The 20,151-nt window shown below is 54.7% G+C and overlaps 1 protein-coding gene and 1 long non-coding RNA gene across 4 annotated transcripts in view; both read right to left on the bottom strand.

Annotated features, from left to right (window-relative positions):
• Positions 1 to 891: 891 nt before the first annotated feature.
• On the bottom strand, positions 892 to 3,442 carry LOC103825297 (uncharacterized). The gene is made up of 6 exons (XR_007779427.1): positions 2,890 to 3,442; positions 2,570 to 2,625; positions 2,262 to 2,321; positions 1,924 to 1,986; positions 1,386 to 1,476; positions 892 to 1,121 (listed from the first exon to the last, which is right to left on the bottom strand). It is a non-coding gene; the product is annotated as an uncharacterized LOC103825297 (long non-coding RNA).
• Positions 3,443 to 11,359: 7,917 nt separating this feature from the next.
• Positions 11,360 to 20,151, bottom strand: part of KIAA0319L (KIAA0319 like) — a 30,402-nt gene continuing 21,610 nt past the window's right edge. For all 3 annotated transcript variants that reach the window (XM_018922564.3, XM_018922563.3, XM_050983212.1), the window contains exons 14-21: positions 19,917 to 20,068; positions 19,604 to 19,742; positions 19,119 to 19,278; positions 17,158 to 17,300; positions 16,062 to 16,184; positions 15,477 to 15,567; positions 15,038 to 15,129; positions 11,360 to 13,093 (exon numbers count right to left, since the gene is read on the bottom strand). In XM_018922564.3, the coding sequence (XP_018778109.1) occupies positions 12,906 to 13,093; positions 15,038 to 15,129; positions 15,477 to 15,567; positions 16,062 to 16,184; positions 17,158 to 17,300; positions 19,119 to 19,278; positions 19,604 to 19,742; positions 19,917 to 20,068 (1,088 nt within the window). In that variant the 3' untranslated portion in view covers positions 11,360 to 12,905. The remainder of the gene's footprint in view (positions 13,094 to 15,037; positions 15,130 to 15,476; positions 15,568 to 16,061; positions 16,185 to 17,157; positions 17,301 to 19,118; positions 19,279 to 19,603; positions 19,743 to 19,916; positions 20,069 to 20,151) is intronic.

The following is a 20,151-nucleotide window of genomic DNA, read 5'->3' as shown; positions in this document are numbered from 1 at the left end:
TGGCTCTTGGTGGCGCTGTCCCTGCTAGAGCAGGACTGGGGCTCTCCCGTCCTCGGGGTCCCACCCTGGGGGTGTCCCCTCAGGGAGCCCTTTCGCCCCGAAGGCCTCGGGCGGGACCTGCGGGGGCTGAGGGGGATGGACGCGCCGGGCTGGGGCTGCTCAGGCTGTGCCAGGGCTCCTGTGGCTTCACGGGGCGTTTCCCCAGCAGGTGTGGGACTGATGAAACCCCGCGGCTCCAACGAGAACCCACAGCAGTCTGGAGAGCAGAGGTGAAAAAATGTATACCTCTTAACATTCCGTAGCGCCAGCCGGCTCCATATGGGCATATGAAGAAGTATGTAGTGTTGGGAGGGAAAGGCGAGCGCTGCAGGGCTGGGGGCACAGGGCACGGGGCTGTCCCTCTGCCGGCCGTGTCCTCCAGCCCCAGTGAGATTCTGGAAGGAGCTAGTGGCCATGGTGAAACCCGAGACTGGGCAGAAGTTCTGGGGAGCACCTCCTCCACGTGCTTGGATAGCGAGGCAATGCCATGCCCAACCCATGTTTGCATCAGACCCAGAGCCCCTTGGCGGCTGGAGAGTGTTCAGGCTGGGGTTTGGGGAGTTTTGGCTGCCCTTTGAGGCTACAGTGATGCACCCACTCCACCCGTGGGGCCCTGCCAGCCCTGCAGGGCAGTGCAATGCTGCCCTGAGGATTTGCTCAGCAGTGCCAGGGTCCCAGGGACTGCCAGGACTGCCAGGCTGCAGTGGGAGCCAGCCCCTGACTGTGCAGGGGGACAGGGGGCAAGGCTGGAAACACTGCCTGTGCAATCCCTTCCTGGAGCACAGCACATCCCCAGATGCAGGGCAGGTTCCTGAGTCACGACATACACCCAAGTACCACAACACAGACACATTCAGCACTATTCATTTATTGCTTATCTACTGCTTAACTCCAAATCATTGAAAGCAGAAGCTGTGGGAGGGATTGGACTTTCCAGCACCAGGCGTCTGAAGATGAATCTGTGTGCTTGGAAGGAAGGAATCTTGCTTTTCCTTCCTTGCATTGAACAGAAGGAGCTGTTTCTGTGCCAGCATGTAATCAGCTGCTGCCCTAAGGGCAGAGTCAGGCCATTTATGCAGCCCCTACAAAGAGAGAGGTGTGATGTTCCAGGAGCATCGATGCTGCCTGCTGTGGGACAAGCATGAGGCAGGAACCTGAGCCATGATGCACACCAGGCACCACAACACACATCCACACCAGCAATGCACTTTTATTAAAGCTTTCAAAAGCATTTATTGCTCAAGGCCACCCAAATCTGTTAAAGGGACAGTTGCTGGTCAGTGAGGGCATTCTAGTTCATGCTACGGGAAGACATGAAGCAGGCTGTTTGGAAGGAAGGAAATCACCTTCTGTTCACTGGCCATGGTAATCAGTCTTTCTTCTTCTTCTCAGCAAGGTATTGGCTGCAGCCTGGGGGGGCGGCCTTTTGTTTCCCCCCTATAAAGACAGGAGTATCAGGTCCCAGAAGCATCGAGGCTGCATGCTGATAAACAAGCTCAAGCCAGGGACAGCCAAAAATGTCTCTCCAGCAAGAGTCTCCTCAGTCTGTGCCACGGAGTTGGCCTGCAGTCAGCTCTGCTCCCTGAGCACATCCAAACCCTTTGTGCTCTCCATTTCCACCTCTGGCCAATGCTGCCAGTGAACACAGCAGTTCTTGTCACAGATCAGCCACCTGCCTGCACAGCCCCTGATGCCCTCAGCCCCATCCCCTATCCCAGCAGGTCCTGGCTCTTCCCACCACATTGGGATGGATCCCTTTCCCACAGTTTGGGCACATTCAGACCAGTGATGGCTTCAAGGGCTGCTTTGGCTTCAGAGTAAGCCCAGGGTACAAACCCCTGTTCTCACATCACACAGCACAGCCCCTCTGCCCTCCCCACTCACCAGGACCACCATGTGCAACCTTGGCATTCACAGAGGCTTCCATGGGCTGATTCATTGCAACTGCTGCAGGGAGGACAGAGCAGTGTTAGGGTGCTCTCTGTGACCCACATCAACACCTGCCACCAGAAGCGGCCTCCCCAAAAGCACCCAGGGACCAGAGCAGGGAGCGAGGGCTGGGGCTGCAGGGACAGGGACACCCATGGGCGGCAGGAGAGGAGCAGTGTGCAGGGCTGCAGCAGCGGGGCAGGCAGAATGCCAGGCAGTGCCCAGAGCTGCCCCTCCCCTCAGCAGCACAACCAGCAAAGCTGAGCGCTGTTCAACCCGTGCCAAATTCTCACCCAAAATTGCAGCGCCTATGACCAGTACCGCAAAGTATGCCACGGCAACAGGAAGAAAGCCTAAGAAAGAAAATGACAGATGGGCAATTATGTGGGCACTAAAGCTCCTCGCGGCTGGAGCCCCTTGCCCTGTGGAGGCAGGGCAGGGGCCCAGAGGCAGCAGCAGCTCTCCCAGGGTTGCCCTCCTTCAGCCCTGCAGAGGCCCGGGAGGAGAGGGGAGAAGGGGCGAACCCCAGGGTCCCTGTGCCCCCCTCGATCTGTTCCCCACCAGGGTCCGGGCCCCCCACCCCTCGAGCCTCCCAACTTACTCATGGGCAGCTGGCCAGGAGCGAGATCAGCGATGAGTCTGCTCTAGTCCCGGTACCTTGGCAAGCGAGAACAAGGTTTTTTTGCGTGGCCGGCAGGTGGGGTCAGCGGGGCTTCGCTGCCCGGCAGGATCGCCCCCAGCCACCCCTCTCCCACCCAGGAGACCCCCGCCCCCTCCCCTCACAGGAGGAGACCCCCCCCCGAATTTCCGCCCCGGCTCCTGTCCAGCCCAGGGCTCGGTGGCTGCTCTGCCGGCACAGCGAGGAGAGCAGCCCCCCGTTACTGTCTCCCCAGAGAAAGGCTGCTGTCCCCAAACACTCACCCCGACACTCCACGACACAAAAATCTTGCTTATGCTCTGAGGGGACAATGGCGCTCGGAAAAGCTCCCGCCAGTTAAGGCAGCTGTGGGTCAGCTGAATTCCCGGAAATTCTGAAGCCGCTGGCTCAATTTCGCTTTATCCTTAACTCTTGACGTAGCTGCCTTTGCTAGAGCAGGACTGGGGCTCTCCCGTCCTCGGGGTCCCACCCTGGGGGTGTCCCCTCAGGGAGCCCTTTCGCCCCGAAGGCCTCGGGCGGGACCTGCGGGGGCTGAGGGGGATGGACGCGCCGGGCTGGGGCTGCTCAGGCTGTGCCAGGGCTCCTGTGGCTTCACGGGGCGTTTCCCCAGCAGGTGTGGGACCGATGAAACTCCGCGGCTCCAATGAGCACCTACAGCAGTCTGGAGAGCAGAGCTGGAGCGCTCGGCCTGCCTCCTCCCCAGCGGGCAGCCTCAAAACCCGGCCGAAGCCCCTCTCTGCATCCCCCCACACCCCGTTTGTCCCGCTCCCTGCAGCCACTCCTCAGCCCGAGCCCGCTCCGGGCAGCACGGCGGCGGCGCTCAGGGCCAGCGGTGCCGCGGTTCATGCACCGCTGCAGCTGGTTGAAGGGGACCAAATCCAGTTGCAAGTTGATCTGGTTCCTTTTTACCAGCCCCAGGGATGCATCGTCTCTCCGGAGGTTCCGTCTGGTCGCTGCTGGTGATGGGGGCTCCCGGCTTGGGGGTCCCAGCCCAAAAATACATACTTCTTAACATTCCATAGCACTGGCCGGCTCCATATGGGCATATGAAGAAGTATGTAGGGTTGGGAGGGAGAGGCTGATGCCGCAGGGCTGGGGGCACAGGGCACGGGGCTGTCCCTCTGCCGGCCATGTCCTCCAGCGCAAGTGAGATTCTGTAAGGAGCCAGTGGTCATGGTGAAACCCGAGACTGGTCAGAAGTTCTGGGGAGCACCTCCTGCCCACCCCCAGTCCCATGGGCCTCTCTCTGGTGCAGCCCAGGTGGAGGCACTGCCCAGATGGCCTCTGTGCCCACTGGCACCCGGGACCTCCTCGTGTTTGGAGCCGTGGCCAACCCATGTGTGCCTTGGACCCAGAGCCCCTTGGTGGCTGGAGAGTCTTCAGGCTGGTGTTTTGAGGCTTGCTGCCCTTTGAGGGTGCTGGGATGCTTTGGCATGCTGCTGAGTCTCAGTTGTTTGGGCTTTGGGGGCACCTGTGCAGCTGCACCTGTGAGGAGAAGGGGGCACAGGCAAGGGCCGTGTCCTGTGAGCCCACACAGGACAGCACGGATGGGTGGCAGAGGTGGGTGCCTGTGCTTGGAGCCACTTCCAAAGGGGAATCCCCTTCAGCCCTGGCTCTTGGATTGGCAGGGGTCCCCCCTGCTGGTGCTGCTGCTGCTGCACTGGGCCAGGATGCACCAACTCATTCCCTTGCCCCCCTGCATCCCCCACGATCCCCAAACTCACCATTCCCTTATCTGTCCATGTGCCGGAGCAGTGCTTCAGGCTGGTGTACATGAAGGCAGTGTAGGAGGGCACCCACCTCCCACCTCCTACACCCCCATGCCCCTGCACATCTCATCTGCAGGGCCAGGAGGAGGACACAGGACTCTGGGCCCCTCTCACCTCCTCCCCACCCACCAGCTCTGGACTGGGAATGCTGGAGGTGCCTTTCCCCGTGGGAGGAGGGATTCAGCTGAGAACTCAGAGGCTTGACAGTCTGAGGGGACTGTGGGGGCTCCCAATGCCCAGCACAGCTCAGCCATGGCAGGGTGACAGAGGGGACGCACCCAGACTTCAGTGACCTTCCTAGCCCTAAATCTGCAGTTGGAATGGGACAATGGCAGGTACAGGGAGTGTTCCTGGCTTCCCAGGGCTGCCCCCTCTCAGGACAGGGGAGTGAGGGGTGCGTGGGGGTCTGGCTGTGGGCAGGAGCAGCTGGCTGGACACGGCATGGCCGTGACTCAGCACCAGGAGCTGTGGCCACACGCACACCGCAGCTCCCTGCAAGGAGCCCCCGGGTGCCAAGTCTAGCCTCACGTCACCAGCCCAGCTCAAGCAGCCACAGGCAGCAGTCGATGCTCAGTGGCCCCCCAAGACACCAACCACAGCTTTGGGGCACAGCATGACACAGCCAGGATGCTCTGCCAGCAGCCCAGGAGCTCCCCCATGGATGGTCCCCAGGGATCCAGCCCTGAGGATCCCAGACACGGCTCCCAGGAGCCAAGACAAGTGCCCAGCCCAGCAGGAGCAGTGGGCACAGTGCGTCTGGCAGCACCAGCATCCCTGTCCCACCCCAAATCAGAGTGAGTGTCCTGAGCCTGAGGCTGCAGAGATGCACCCACTCCAGCCCTGGGGCTCTGCCGGCCCTGCAGGGCAGTGCCATGCTGCCCTGAGGATTTGCTGCAGCAGTGCCGGGGGTCCCAGGGACTGCCAGGACCCCAAGCTCATGGCTGCACCTACCCTGAAACCGCTAAGCCAGGGCTCTTGCATTGCAGCCGAGTTCATCTCCAATCACCTCGGCTGACCTTGGGCAGTCTCCCAGTGCTGGGTGTTAGAGACACTCCAGCCCGAGTGGCCCATGCAGCCCCAGCCCGTGGCACTGTTCTCCCAGCCCTCGGCCGGGCTCTCCCGGTGACCTTGGAGGGCTGCACCCAGCTCACTGCATCCGGGGCATCTTGTGTCCCCTGCTCCAGCCCGGGCCCCCCTGCCTGCTCCCACTATCCCTCCTTGCCCCTGCCCAGTTCCACAGACCGGTTCTACCCCACTGCCCTCTCTGTGCCCTGTCATCGCCACCAACCCCTCTGCAGCCCTGGGCGTGCCCCCCACCACCGAAGGCATCCCCGAGCCCTCCCCAGCCCCAGTGCTGCATTTTGCAGCTGTAGACCCCGAGCCGAAACCCACCAGGGAGCTGTGACCTGGGGCAGCCCCTCTTCCACGAATTCTCCATGCCCGCAGACCGGCTGTGAGTCCTCGGCCAGAGCAGCCCCCCGTGTTCTCTACGTGCCCCGAGAGCAGCTCCGTGCCCGGGCAGGGTGGTTTGTAGGCACCAGGCGGCTTTGCAGGGGGAGATGGAGGAGCCGGGGGGTTGCCGGCGCCGGCCGTAGTGGCACCCACGGCCCGCAGACACCCAACAACCCCAGCTTGGCTATAAAAGGAAGAGTCTTTTTTTTTCCCCCCCTGCTCCGCCAGAGCCGCGTCCCTGGCCGAGCTCGGCAGCCGCTGCCCCGCAGGGGCCTTTCCAAGTTTTCCCATCCAGCGCTGCCCCCCCAGCCGGCTTCCCCCTGCTCATCCATCCCCGGCAAACTCACTGCAGCAGCTGCTGAGTGACATATAAAACATCAAGAGGCCCAGCAAGCAGGAGGGAGGTGGGTGCAAGGAGAGCGCTGGCACAGGGTGCCTGGGGAAGCAGCCCGGTTCCCGTCCGGCCGTCCCTCCGCCCGGCATAGCCCGTGTCGGGGCGGTGGGCGCATGACCCTGCTGCACCCGGGCGTGGTGGTCAGCACTTCCCTCCATGCGAGTCCAAAATGCGATGCCGAGGTGCCCAGAAGTTGGGTTTCCCACCCTATCCCATAGGCGTGGGGTGTCCCCACTTTGCCTGGCGGAGGGCGCCTCAGCTCCCTGGGGAGGGGGCGACCCGCCCCGCTGCAGGGGGACACCCGCAGGCAGAAGGGCCGGGTGCTGCCCGCAGAGCCCCAGCATTCACCACCCACGACCCCTCTGCAGCCGGGACCTGCCGGGGGGTGCCCAGTGTGCCCCCAGCCACACAGGGACTTGCTGCCACCCCCCGCTCCTCCGCCTGCACCCGGGCTGGCCCCAAACAGGGGGGGCCGCGGTGTCCCCCTCCCCAGGGTGTCCCCTCCCCGCCCACGCGGAGCCGCTGCCGGCGCCCCGCAGCAGGAGCATCCCCGGCCCCGGCGGGCTCAGCACCGGCCGGGCTCGCTGAAGGTTAAACCTTGGCGGCAGGGAAAGCCCCGCTGCCCCCCGCAGACCCCGCACCTCCCGCCCGCAAGGCCACTCACGGTCCTGGAGGTGACACCGGCCGCAGCAGGCTGGGCTGGCGGCAGCGAACTGCGGTGACACCCGGCACGAGCACGTTGCTTCCCTGCTCGCCTTGACTTTGCCACAGGACTCCTCCGGCTCGTCCGCAGGAGCTTGCAGCATCCTCCAGTTCAGCGGGAGAAGTTCCTCGCCAGGGAGGGAGGGAGGAGGGAGGGATTTAAGGCAGACCCTGCCAGGAATGCAACATCTGCGGGTGCAGTCGAAGACCCCTCACTCGCTGGGCATCCCAAAGCTCCCTTCTCACTCTCCCCATCCCGGTCTCGGTGTCCCGGCACATTTACCCGATTCTGGGTGATCTCTGCTGAGAAACCCTCTCCCTCCTGGACAGAGCCAGCCAGGGCTGCCCCCAGCACGCAGACAGCCGGCCAGCTCTGCCACCTGCCCCACGTCCCCCGGGTGCCCGCGGGGGTCCCAAAGCCCTGTTGTGGGGGAGCCGGCACACACCACTGGGCCCAGAAGCAGCCCAGGGCAGCTCGAGGGCAAAACGGAGCTCGTGTAGTGCACAGAAGGGTAAAACCTGTCACCACCTCAGCCACACAAGATTCCCATGGCCAAGGGACCCCGTGGGGATGGAGATCCCAGGGTTGCCCCAGGCCACCCACTTGGGGTGTCCGCAACCTCGGGGCGGTTGTTCCAGCATCTCCAGCTCCCAAGTCGGGGGTACAGGGCTGCTTCTGCCCACCCAGAGCCCCGCCTGTCCTACCTGCGGAGAGCTGGCAGGGCAAGGGGGACCCCCTGCCCGGGGCAAGATGCTGGGAGACACCTTAGCATGGTTCCCAAAGGGAAAAGCCAGGGCCAGCAGCGTGGCATCCCTCCCGCGGCGGTCCCGGCGGCTCCCTGCCTGCCACGACACCCTCCCCACCCCGGGTGCGCTCTGTTTGCCTGCTATTTTTGGCAGCCTCCTAAGAGCTCCTCTCAGGCTATTAATAATGAGAGTGAGAAATTCGTTTGGCCTCTCCTATATAAGGAAAGGTAGAGGCTTACAGGCAGCTAAATATACTGGCGCGTGCGGGAGCGAGCGGGGAGCCTTTGGCACCGCGTGTGGAAAAGAGATTGTTTGAACAATGGAAAGACGGACTCACTCGGAGCACGGGCCCCGCCTGGAGCGACGGGCGGACGGAGGGATGGACGGAGGGTGACGGTGCCCGCGGGCCTCCACCGCAGCACCCGCATCGCCCCCGATGCCCCTCGGGGCTCTGCCTCAGCAGGAGGAGCAGCGGGAGAGGGGAGGCAGGAGCAGGGATGCTCTGAGACTCCGGCTCCGAGCCAGCCACGCTTGCCCCAAAATGCCTATAACAATCCCCACCGGGCCAGCAGCGAGACGGGGAGTGACGCTGGGTCTACGCCCGGTCAGGAGGGACGTGAGGGATGCCGGTGGCTGGGAGCAGGTGGGCTGTGGTGGGGCCACCAATTCCCACTGGGACATGACCGGCACAGGGTCGGTCCTCCAGCTGAGCCCCGGCAAATCCCGGCCTCTCTCAGGGCCGTGACCAACGCTCCTGCCCAGCTCTGAGCAGCCCTGGGGGCATCTTCCGCAGCCGGTGATGGAGATGCCACATTGTGGCATCTCTGGCACCTCTGCAGGGTACCAGCGGTGCCACAATGTGTCCCCAGCTCCCAGGGAGCCACCGGCATCCCCGCAGCGTGCCCATACCCTCAGCACAGGGATAATTTACGGAGCACATCGTTACTGGAACTGCGTCCCCCCCGCGGCTACGGGAGACCCGGGCGAGGTGCGGGAGCTGCTGTCAGGGAGAGCCCGGCTGGAAGAAGGAAAGCAGCAGCAATCCAGGGAATCCTAATGACAGGAAGGCGCTGGGGAGCAGCGCCAAATCCACACGGTCGGAGCAAGGACAGCACATGCAGCAGGATGAGTACAAAGAGAGGAAAAACCGGGTTCCTCTGGCTCCGGAAAGAGCCTTTTGGTTTTGTTTTTTTTAACTCTTCGTAGCCACGGTCCTGCTTAGGGAAGCACAAGTGGTGTAGCTGCAACCGCAGCCCCGACCTCTCTGGCTCCGCCACGGTCCGACAGGCGCCTGGCCTTGGCCTCGGTGCCTACGGCCAAATCCCGGCACCCGAGGGACTGCGGGGCTTCCCCGGGCTGCTGAGCCACTAAACAGCGGGACAGCCGTGGTGGGAGAGCCCTCGAGCTGCTGCCTTGGCCACTGTCACAGCTGCCTCAGTTTCTTGAGCTGTGAGATTCCAGCAATAAAACCCATTTCACAGACTGCCAGCCTGGGGCTGCTCTGAGGCTCCAGCCCAGGCCCTGATTCCCCCCTGGGGATGTGACACAGACCAGAAACTGCTGAAGGCAGGAGCAGCTCTTTGCCCTCAGGGCAGTGAGAAACCCCATTCTCCTCTTCTGGCACTGCCCCGGGGCTGCTGTAAGTTCTCCCCACCCACCAAGCGGAGCCAAGCTGGGGAGCTCAGCAGATCCGGCTTCCTCTGTCCTTAGGTGACATTGAGGGAAGTGAACTCAGAGGCTCCAGCCCACCCCATGGACCACGTGAACTGTGCATGGACAGAAGGACAACTCTGAAGGTGAATCTCCTTCCCTCTCCAAAAAATCTGTGTCTGAGTGCCATCGTTTCCTTCCTGACTGCCATGTGCTAAAGTGTGCTCCCTACACAGCCAGCCCCAGCAAGAGCTGGGTGGCCACAGTCATCTCCACTAACTAATAAACATTCATCTACTGCATGAGGAGGTGCTGCTATCCAGGAGTGGGGCAGCTGCTGGTTTGCTTTCCTGTGAAATCAAGTCTTAGGTGAGAACTGTTCCACAGCTGAAACTGGACAAAGAAGCAAAACATCTTCCCATTTGTAAAAAACATCTTCCCATTTGCAAGAAGCATTTTGTTTAAAAAAATAAGACTTTTAGTCTTGACCCAAGTAACACTGGAATCACCAAACATCATTAACCAAAGTGCAGACAGGTTGGGCACCCCCAGCTATGCAGTAGGATGTGGAAAAGATTTAAGAGCTGTTAAACTATTGAAAAACTGTAGAATCTGCCTTAAACATCTTTACCAGCACTTGAATATGTTAAAGGAAACAAAACTGAGTGAAGGTGCTGGTTCATCTGACAGATGTCTCAGCCTTTAACTTCCACACGTGGGCAACTTGTAGCCAGTGTCTAATTGTGAAATCATAAAGCACAGCAATGCAGAAACCTTCCTGAGCAAGGTCACGCTCACGGTGCTTGGGTAACAAACTGGCAGCAAAATCAGTGACACTGGGAGAGGAGGAGAGCAGGGAAAGGGATTCCAAAACCCCAGGGAAGGTCTGTGCACACACCTGGGGAGAGCTGTGCTCCTGGGGCACTACAGCAGACAGCCCATCCTGCTCTTATCTTGGGCCAGAAGTTCCCACCTTCAGCCTGGGGGGGTCTCCTCAGCTCTGTCAGCTCCACACGTCCTTGTGCCCCACAAAGCTGGGGTGCAGAGCCTGTCCCCATTCCTGAAGGCTTGGTGACACTGAGGGTTAACATGTGGAGGGGAAAGAGACTGCACAGCCAAGGAATGCTAATGGGAGCCAGGAATCTAGTGTGAGCTTGGGCTGTGCTGTCACAAACCTACACTCAGAGATGGTAAGTGACTTGGAGCTGCTGGGCACAAAGGGAAGGCCAAAGCCCAAACTTGGGTTGGGGTACAGCCCCTCAGTACAGCAAACCCACCTGAAGGGCTGTGACCCCACAGTGACCTCACACGGGGTGAAGGAAACAACTGCAGGTGAACAAAGGTTTTGGAGGTAACAGTGGCACTGACTGTAATTCCCTCTCCTGTAACAAGCAGCCAGGCTCACTGAAAGCCCACCCTGGGACTGTTGAGAAGAGCACTGACCCCTGCAGCATCCAGTGCCCAATGGCTGAGCCCCCACCTGCTGCTGGGAGCCCTCCCTGGGATGGGCAGGAGTGAGGGGCTCAAAAAGCACAATCCCCAAGGATCAGAACCAGGCAGAGCCCAACAGCTCCTCTCTCCCAGCACAAAGTGCTCCAGGTGCAGCCTCAGGGCCACACCTGGTCAATCCCTGCAGCTCCAAACCCTCCTGTTCCCACAGTTTGTTCACTTATATCCAAATGAAGGGACACACAGAGGGTGGTGTCACCCAAGAGTTAAGTGTGGGGCCATGGGACAGCCAGCACTGGGCTGTGTCCTCTGAGGAGCCTCCCAGGGTCAGCCCTCCCCATGTGTGGTCCTGGGTGGGTTTGGAGGGAAGGAGCCCAGGGAAGAGCGGGCACAGGAGCCTCCAGGAAGGGGAAGCCTGAGCCAAGCCCCAGCTCTGAGCCCAGGCAGAGGGTGGCCTGTGCTGTGACGCCAGCAAATGCCACAGCCTCAGCACTGGGAGAGCTGCAGGCTCCAGTGCTGGCCTGAGGAACAGCTGATTGCCCAAAAAATAAACTCAGCAGCAGCCACGACTACATTCAGTGAGGGAACATCCCCTCACGTTCAATAGTGTTTAATCTTCATCTAGCTCAACACAAATCAGTAGTGCAGCAATATAAATACAACTGAGGAACTTAATGCCTTTTGGCTTTCATAGCTCAAGAAGAAGAAGAAAAAAAAATCCAAAGAAACCAGTTTCCAGTTTTTAAATTAAACACAAAGAAAGCCAATGAACTGCCCACCCATCCCCAGAGAAGCAGTGGCATCCTTCATGCCAGCACGAGGCTGAGCTCTGCCTGAGGACAGGGTGCAACTCACGACAGCAGCACAGTGAGATAAGGGAGTGGGAATGGGGAAGGATCCCCCTGCCTGCCCTTGGGCTCAGGCAGCAGGGACACAGTGACACGCTGTGCCACGTGCTGCTGGCACTGCCCACCACCCCTGGGCACCCAGAGTTCCCTTTTCCACCACAAAAGGACACCACGTGTGCTCTTGGTACTGTGATAGGAGCACACAGGGCTCTGCAGCCACAACAGCACAAGGCCAGTGAGCTGCCAGCCTGAGGGAGCAGCCAGCTGGGGACTGCACAGACCAATCCCCATCACCTGGGATGTGCAAATTTTAAGGGGAAAAAGAAAACCCAAACCAAAAAACCACAGTACATAGTGTTCCATAACTGAGATATGGTTAATGTCCAGCCTCATGGACGGCCTGGTGACCAACAGAAGCTGCTGGGGCCACAGAACATGTCACAGCTTTGGAAGGAAGCCAGACATTGGACACAGGTACCAAAGGTGGGTGTGTGTATCCCCAGCTCTGGTAACAAACAGAACTTTGCTGCAGGAGGGGGTCTCCCAGCCTGGGCAGCAGCCACAGGTCAGCTTTTCACACACAAACAGGCACCAAGTCCCAACACTTCCCATGAGAGCAGCCTGACAGCGATTTGGATCAGCCACAAACCCCTCTCCTACCTGCAAACTGCCAGAGTGTGGCCAGAGTGTTTACATTCCCCCTCCTCTACACTCCAACAGCAGCAAGTGCATGTGAAAGGATAAATCTACATTAAAATAGTGCTTAAACCATTAGGGAAGGTGGGAGTAAAGGAGAAGAAAGTTGCTGGACAGCACAAGTAGCCTGTGGTAGGCTACGGGAACCTGAAGGAAGCTCAGAGCACAGCTCAAGGACTTGACTTTCCTTCTCCAAGGAACTCCAAGGCAAGTGAGCTGCAAGTCCACAGGTGCTGCCTCCACTGCAGTCTGAGGTGGCTTAGGAAGTTCCTGCACATTCACAGTTGCTCCAAGTAGTTCTGTCCTGCCCTCTCCAGATGCCAGCTCCATCCTTTTCTAACTCTTCTCCTGGGGTTCACAGTTGCCTTCTCCTCCCTTTAATTTCCCTTGAAGTTCAAATTCAAGTACAACCAGTTTGAACCGAATGAAAAGAAACCCACAAAATCAAAGTTATTTTCTGTGAAACGAGTTAGCAGCGTTGTCCTAGTCAAAGTGGCCTGTGAAGGCCCTGGTAGGACAGGGACGGGATTGGCCATCCCTGCTGAGCTCCAGCCAAGGCTGCCCAAGGGGAGCTATAGGATTTCCTCCCTCTGGTTCTTGGCTTTGAGGGTCAGCTGGCCGTTGCGCAAGGAGCCGTTCTGGCTGCGGAGCAGTTTCCCTTTTTCCCGGTCAGGCCATGTGAAGATGGCTTCATCACTGTCCAGCTCGGACTCTGAGTGCATCAGGCTCGTGTTGAGGACTTGGGCTTTCTGTCTGCCACCTTGAAGGGGAAACATTCCCAGGTTAGAAAAGCTTTTAACACCAGTGAGGACCTCACCTTGCTCCATCCCTCCTTTTCCAATCACGTCTAAGAGGGAGCAGAATCTGACTTTCCTCTCTGTGTCTCTTATTCCCTGTGATGCTGAAGCCAAAGTGATCCTGTCTCAGACACTCTGGCATGTCAGAGGTCACAACAACACTCCAAGACAGCACAAAGCACAACAAGCAGACAGGAAGGCAATGATGTGACCAGAAGGGGCTGTGAGTACACGTGGGAGCTCTGTCTCCCTAACCTTGCTCCGGGCATTGCCTAGAAAATGCTTGGAGGGCTCACACCTGGAGTAAAAGAATATGCAGGTGTGTGAGGGAAGATCTCTGCCATCCCACTACCCTCTCCCTACTCTCCTCTCTGCTACTCCTGCGTGCAAGGGAAGAGAGATAAATTAGCAGGATGAATTTAGATTAATCTACAAGGACAGGAGAGAGACGTCTACTGATATTGTCAGCAGAGGAAATATTTAAATTTAGCTTTTTCTTAATGGAGAAATGCAACATTTCCTCTGTTAGCAGAAAGCTCCCTGGACATATCTAGCAAGGAAAAAGACTTCAGTCAGCAGCCAGCCTCAGAAGCAGCAAGATGAGTTTAGTTACTAGAGAGCAAATGGTGAGGCACATTTAGCACATTTATTGCACAGTGGGCTCTGAGGTGACAGATGGTCAGATTAAAGCAGAGTTGGGTGCTGAGGGAGGGAAACACACCCGGGTTTCCTGCAAGGGTATCCGTGTCTGAGCAGTTGGGACAGCCTGGTCCTCAGAGGAACAGCAGATCAGTCTGTCACTGCAATGCCCTCCATGCTGCTCTTGGGCACTGCTCACTTTGCTGGAACACCATTAAATGGGATAATACCAGGATGAGCAGTCATTTTCTGCTAGCAAACAAGGATCAGGGACTCTTTTCCATGCACAGTTAACACATCCCCTTCTCTAAACAAAACCAGGACACACTCTGATATGAAACACACACTCAGCAGCTGCAGAGCTCCCTGGCATTCAGCAGGGTTGTACTTGGCACATCCTTCCCAACACTTCCCTCTTTTCCTGGTCAGTCAGCAGGTGGCCATGGCTTGGTTCATGTATCAGATAAAAACACTCCAGCCTGAAATAACTCCTTGATCTTTGCAAAGCACTGACAAGCACTCTCAGGTCAGCAATGCGGGCAGGAAAATGCTGGCTAAGAATGCTGAAGACAAATCCTGCCCTTCTGGAATGGGCCAATGGACCTGTAGCCACATGGAGCACTGAGGAATTAATGGATCTCCCTCTGAAATACACCTGCTTACTGGAAAACTAGAGGATGAGCTAAAATGTGAAATTTTCACAGCCAGATGCACACAGGAGCAAGAATAAATAAGTTGATGAACCAGTTGTTTGTGGTGGGTGAGCAGCAGAGCAGAAATAAACCTCAGTCTCTCCAGTACACAAGTATTTTGAGGTTGTTCTCAGGTGTTGATCAGTTTAGTGTAATGTTTAGTGCCACTGAATTCCTGCTTTGCTGTAGAGAATGACCAAAGAATTGCACATTGGCAAGAAGGGAACTACCAGAACCTAGGGGAAAACTTCAGAGCAGGAGAAGTTACAGTCAAGACCCAATTTTGGGCTTCCTGAGTCAGGCTGTTCTGCACAGCTTAATGCATCCACTTCCTACTTCTGAGGTACCAAGTGGAGACATCAGGACCAGGCCAGTTTCAGCTCCAATTTCCAAACCTAAAAATTAGATGACTTTACTAAATACCCCATATACAGATCTGAGACAAGCTCTCAGATCTTCTGAGACCTCTCTGTCAGTCCCTACATCATGTTTGTTTCACTGTGATTTTAAGTGCACTGAGGAAGAGTCTTCAGTCAGCACTCTGGAAGTGCTGAGCTCTTCCCTCTCAAGTTTTACCTGCTTTGGGATTTGGTTTTAACTCCAGGCTTTCTTGATCCGTTGCATCCAAAATCTTGTATTTGCTTTTTCTTTTGGATTTTCCTTTCCGTCTAAAGGGGAGAAAAAGGAATTAAGACACAGTCCATTTCCAAAAGAGCCAGAAGAAAAACAACCCTGATCTTCAAAGCTAAAGCACTTGCTATTTAGGATTATGTTCACATTACAAAGCGAAACATTAAAATATTGCTCAGTTGCACATTTATAGGTTAATCCAAATTTTGCTTCTTAACATAACCCAGAGTTCTGGAACTTCAACATTTAACTTGAAACACTTAAGTGAGAAAACCCAGCATCCCAAGGTTCAGCAGATGACCTGCTGGGTTTGAATCTTTAACCTCCTACAGCAGACACTTGGCTGTGAAACCTGGATACAGCAGGGGTTTGGTCTCAGTCCTACCTTTTGCAGCAGCAGATCACCATCCACGACAAGATTCCAAAGGCAACCACGATGACAAAAGATGCAATGATCACATACAGCACACTCCACTCTGCAAGCAAAACCCCAGAGATAAACACATTTTGGCACCTCGTACAATTGACAGTGCACATTTTAGGGGACTGGTTTTGGGAAAGAAAAGACAAGGCCTGTCTCTTTGCAGAATTAGAGGCTGGCATTCCCCACTGGCAGCACCACCACATCCCCTTGGGAAGATCAAGATGCAGTGTGTGGACTTGCTGGGCAGTGTTCACTGTGCTGGTTTATAAAATTTGCTCTCCTGTGGCAGGACAGAGATGACAGAAGAGAGCTGTGATTTATACAGCCAGAATGGACTCAACTCTTAGTGAGTGTCCACTGGGAGGGTGAGAAGGGGACTCACTCCCCTGTCAAACATCTGCCCAGAGGTGAGACAAGGGTCTGTGTGCTGGTGTCAGCACCTCATCAGAACGATGGGGAGACAGCAGGTGCCTGGCATGTGCCCAGCCTGGGTTTCAAACAGGGGTTTCTCTGCCAAGGTGCCCAGCCCGGGGGGGGGTCACGTACCGCAGTTGCTTTCGCCGTCCCCCATCTGCACCCTGAGGAAATTCTCCATCCAGAAGGGGTCACACACACAGCGCTTGGTGAAGGAGTCACAGCGCCCGTGCTCAGAGCAGTTCAGCTGACAGGCTGGGGGCCAAAACCAGCAAGGTGAACTAAATGACTCACAGGTGAGGCAAAAATGGGACAAAATAGTTCAATTCAGCCAACCCCTCCTGCAGGCTCTGATCTGAATGTGGCCCCCCTGTAGATTATTCATAGCTGAGCCCTAATCACAAGAGGTGAGAAGTGCAAAGTAAGCACCTGGGCTTCCTGCCAAACTGAAACATCCCACTTCACCAGCAACATATATTTTGCCTAATAAATCCTCATTTTGATATACAAGTTATGGAATTTGTATATTAGGCAAGTAAATGTTTTTAAACAAAGTTTTGATTTTCCAATTCAAACCCCGCCTGTGAGACAGACAAGAAACAAACAGATCCTTTGGAGGCACCAAACAGAACTGACAAATGGCTTCTGAAGGCCACAAAATGGTAAGATCAGGAAGTAATGAAAATAATTAATTTACACAATTCTAGTTTCAAATCTCTAACTGATCAGCAAATGATCCTCACAGGATGGATCTCATAGAAGAAAAGCAGTGATAATGTAAAGATGTAAAATAATGATAGAAGAGGAACATTTCTTGCAGACTGATGTTTGTGCTGCACAGGAAATGAGTGGGTTCACAGCTACCAAGATGTACAGTTTATTGTTTTCAGGATGACACTGATTTCAGTGGCTATAGTCCATTAACACTGTATTTTAGTTTCATAAGTATCAATCTGCTTTTGGTTTTGTGAACTCTTATCTTCACAGCAACAATGCAAGTAATTATTTATAAGAAGTTGAATAGTGAATAGACAGAATTAATTGGTAAATAAGTGATTAGTAAATAGTCTAATAGACTTAATTTTCTGTTTCCCATTTATTAACATGAAAGCTCCTGCAGTGAGTGTAAGTGTGTGGGCATGTGGGTGGTTTTAGCACCCTTATTTCTGTCAGGCAGCTGAAAAGAAGGTAAAAGATGTTCAGTCTGTCCCAAGAGACTCTCACTTACTGACTGTGTTAATCTCCAGGGCCCGGAAGATGAGGAAGTCTGACTGTTGTTTCCTCAGTTCGTTCTTCAGCGTCCAGGCCACCTCTCGTCCTTTGAATATCTGATGGGGAGGCTGGTTCTGCACAAAGAACACCATCTTTGTGCTGGAAGAAAGGGAAAAAATAGTAATTATCTGCTGCTTCTCCAAATATCAGGAGGAGAGCCACACTCTCCAGTCTGTCATTAGAGGGACTTACTCAGAATCCCAAATTTATCTGAAGACCACACTTCTGGCTCTGTTTGAAAGCAGTAATGGCAGACCTGGTCCTACAGTAGAAAACCCTTCAGGATATCTGATCCATTCATGTTTTCCAAGCTAGGGCTGCACTGTTCTTGAATTTGCACATCAAGCAGATCTTTGCACATTCATGCTAAGCATCAAATCCCCAAACTTTAAGGTCTTGCTGTTTTCTTCCTTCCTCACTGTGGGATCCTAAGATTTTACTACCCTGAAACTTGGGGGTCCATTTACATGCTCAGCACAGAGCTCCAGCACCAGACAATGGAAGTTTAAAGTCTTTTGCAGAGTTGAGTTTGAATGCACCAAGTGCTGTAGCCCAAAAACAGCCCAGGTGTGAAGGATTCTGTATTCTGCAGCTTTACTGCATTAACTTTATGATAGAAGAACTTGTTCCTCATGGCTTGCTCACCTTGCAGAGCCCTGTGGATTTTTCAGACTCACAAAAGGATGCATGAATATTTGGGATTTATTACCACTAGTGAGCTTATGAGTCAATGGCATACCAGTGAAACTCTCAGAGTATGAGAAAAAGAACAAACCAACAGTCAGAGGAAAAAGCTCTTTTTTAACAGCACAAGTTACTTTGACAGTGGAAGCAAAAATGGGATCTTAAAGCCATCTGTCAGGAAACAATCTCTGCTCCTTTATAACACTTCCCACTCTTTTGTCTGCTTGAACACATAAACAGATGAAGCATTAATGACAAGAATCCCTTACTTGCCTTACTCAGGGGTGACTGGCTTGCTCATGGCAGAGACAGAGAGCTACAGTTACAACAGAAAGTGCTGGCTCCTCTGTTCTCAGCTCTCTAGGTTTGCATGGACAATGAATTCTGATTTTCCTGCTACAGCAGGCCAGGTGGGCACAAAGGAATCGATACATCAGAGCACTCAGCTAGGTGTAAAGTAACAGCAGATTTATTGCTGACTTGCTGCAGGACTTTGAGCATGTCCCTTAAATCTTCTTCAATGCTTTAGGTACTTTAAAACTACTCCCCTTTTAATAAAAACTAAGTGCAATATTGCACTAATTTCAACAGATTTCCACTCATGGCTTGTTACCACTCTCCAGGTAGGCAATACCACCCTGACCTACAGCCCTGATCAGCAGCCAACTTCCATGTGTTTAGGGTAAATGTAGAACATTTTTTAATACACTAAGTCAAAGCAGTTGTGTAGGCAATAAAGCCACTGTAGAATTAGTGGAAGATGTCCCTGCCTGGGCCTGTGTGGTTGGAACTGGATGATCCCTAAAGTGCCTTTCTACCCAATCCAGTCTGTGATTGTATGAGCTACCAACTTGGCATGAAGGTGAGGGGGATTGTTACACACTCTGGTGTGTTGTAAGTGTTTCAGCAAACTCCTGCAAGAAGCCCCGTCACCTCTCCAGCTGCAGAACATCCCTTCACAGAGTTTCCACAATTTTCAAAAAACAAATCAGATTTGTTCTTATTTTACAGGTTTGAGGTGAAAATACATCAGCAGCAGCAGTTTTCAAGGGCAATGCACCATCTCCAGAGGGGAAAGATACTCAAGACCTGCTTGGCAACTCTGATCCGAGCAGGAATATCAACAAGCAACAACTCCACATGTTCCAATGATCCAATCTGCTTTCTAAAAGGCCTTGATTTTTGAAACCCTCAAGCAATTCCTTGCTGTGCACCTTCCCAGATGAATCCCACCTTTGTTCAGTGTATGGCTGGATCTTTTGCACGGTGATGTCTGAGTCAAGGACCCCCAGCAGCACCCCAATCTGCCGGATGAACATCCCCTTCTGCCGCTCCGTCAGCTGGCTCACGTTCACATCCAGGATTATCTCCACCAGGTTATTTTTCCTAGGATCTAGAGAGAATGTAGATTGTACAGATCTTTAGAGTTTCTATTTAGCAGCCTGGGCACAAGGCAGGGTTTTAGCTATCTTTCCAGGATGTTTCTGATTTGAACACAGAACTAGAGTGGCACTGTGGGAAGGGACACAAGTATGGCTTCCACAGGTAACAGAAGCAGTGAGAGTCAGTCCTCAAAAACCACAGGAAAACACAACCACATCCCCTGAAACTTTTGATGTTTACAGTTCTAAACTGGACTAGATGACACATTTTAATACCAGTATACTGTATGCAGAGGGCTGCAGGCAAATGTGCTACAGCACAAAACCCAGACTCACCAGGTTTGACCTCCACCGTGGTCCTTTCCACATCACTCTCTCCTTTGGCATCTGTTACTCTGAGGTGAAATGTGTAGGTCCCTTCTACCAGATTGGACAGGAGGAGGACAGGATGATGGTCTGAATTATTTAAGACTTCCTGGAAGGCAGAACAGAGTAAGTACGTGGAAACAAAGGATCAAAGCAGCACCACATATTTCTATATTTCAGGATATGACAGAGAAACAGCCCAACAAGGAGCTTTGTATTTCCTCAGGAGATGACATCACTACCTTGCACTGATTTTTGTGATCCTTTACAAAAGAAAGCTCACCCCAGCTGCAGGGCTCCCCTCATCCCGGGTCCACAAGTAGCTGACAATTCCCTTATCATCAGAGGACTTCGATCCGTCCAACTCTGCTGTGTTCGTGGGCAAGGTGATGACAACATTACCAGCAATCTTTGCAACAGGCGGCTTATTTATCTCTAAATAAACAGAGAGAAAACACTTGGAGAAAGATCTTGTAATGCCCAGTCAAAAATTACTGCATTACATCTCCAGTGTACTC

Source organism: Serinus canaria, chromosome 23 (genome assembly GCF_022539315.1).
Source record: "Serinus canaria isolate serCan28SL12 chromosome 23, serCan2020, whole genome shotgun sequence".
Classification (NCBI taxonomy): domain Eukaryota; kingdom Metazoa; phylum Chordata; class Aves; order Passeriformes; family Fringillidae; genus Serinus; species Serinus canaria.
The sequence above is the reverse complement of the archived record's forward strand: the minus strand, read 5'-3'. Positions and strand labels throughout refer to the sequence as shown.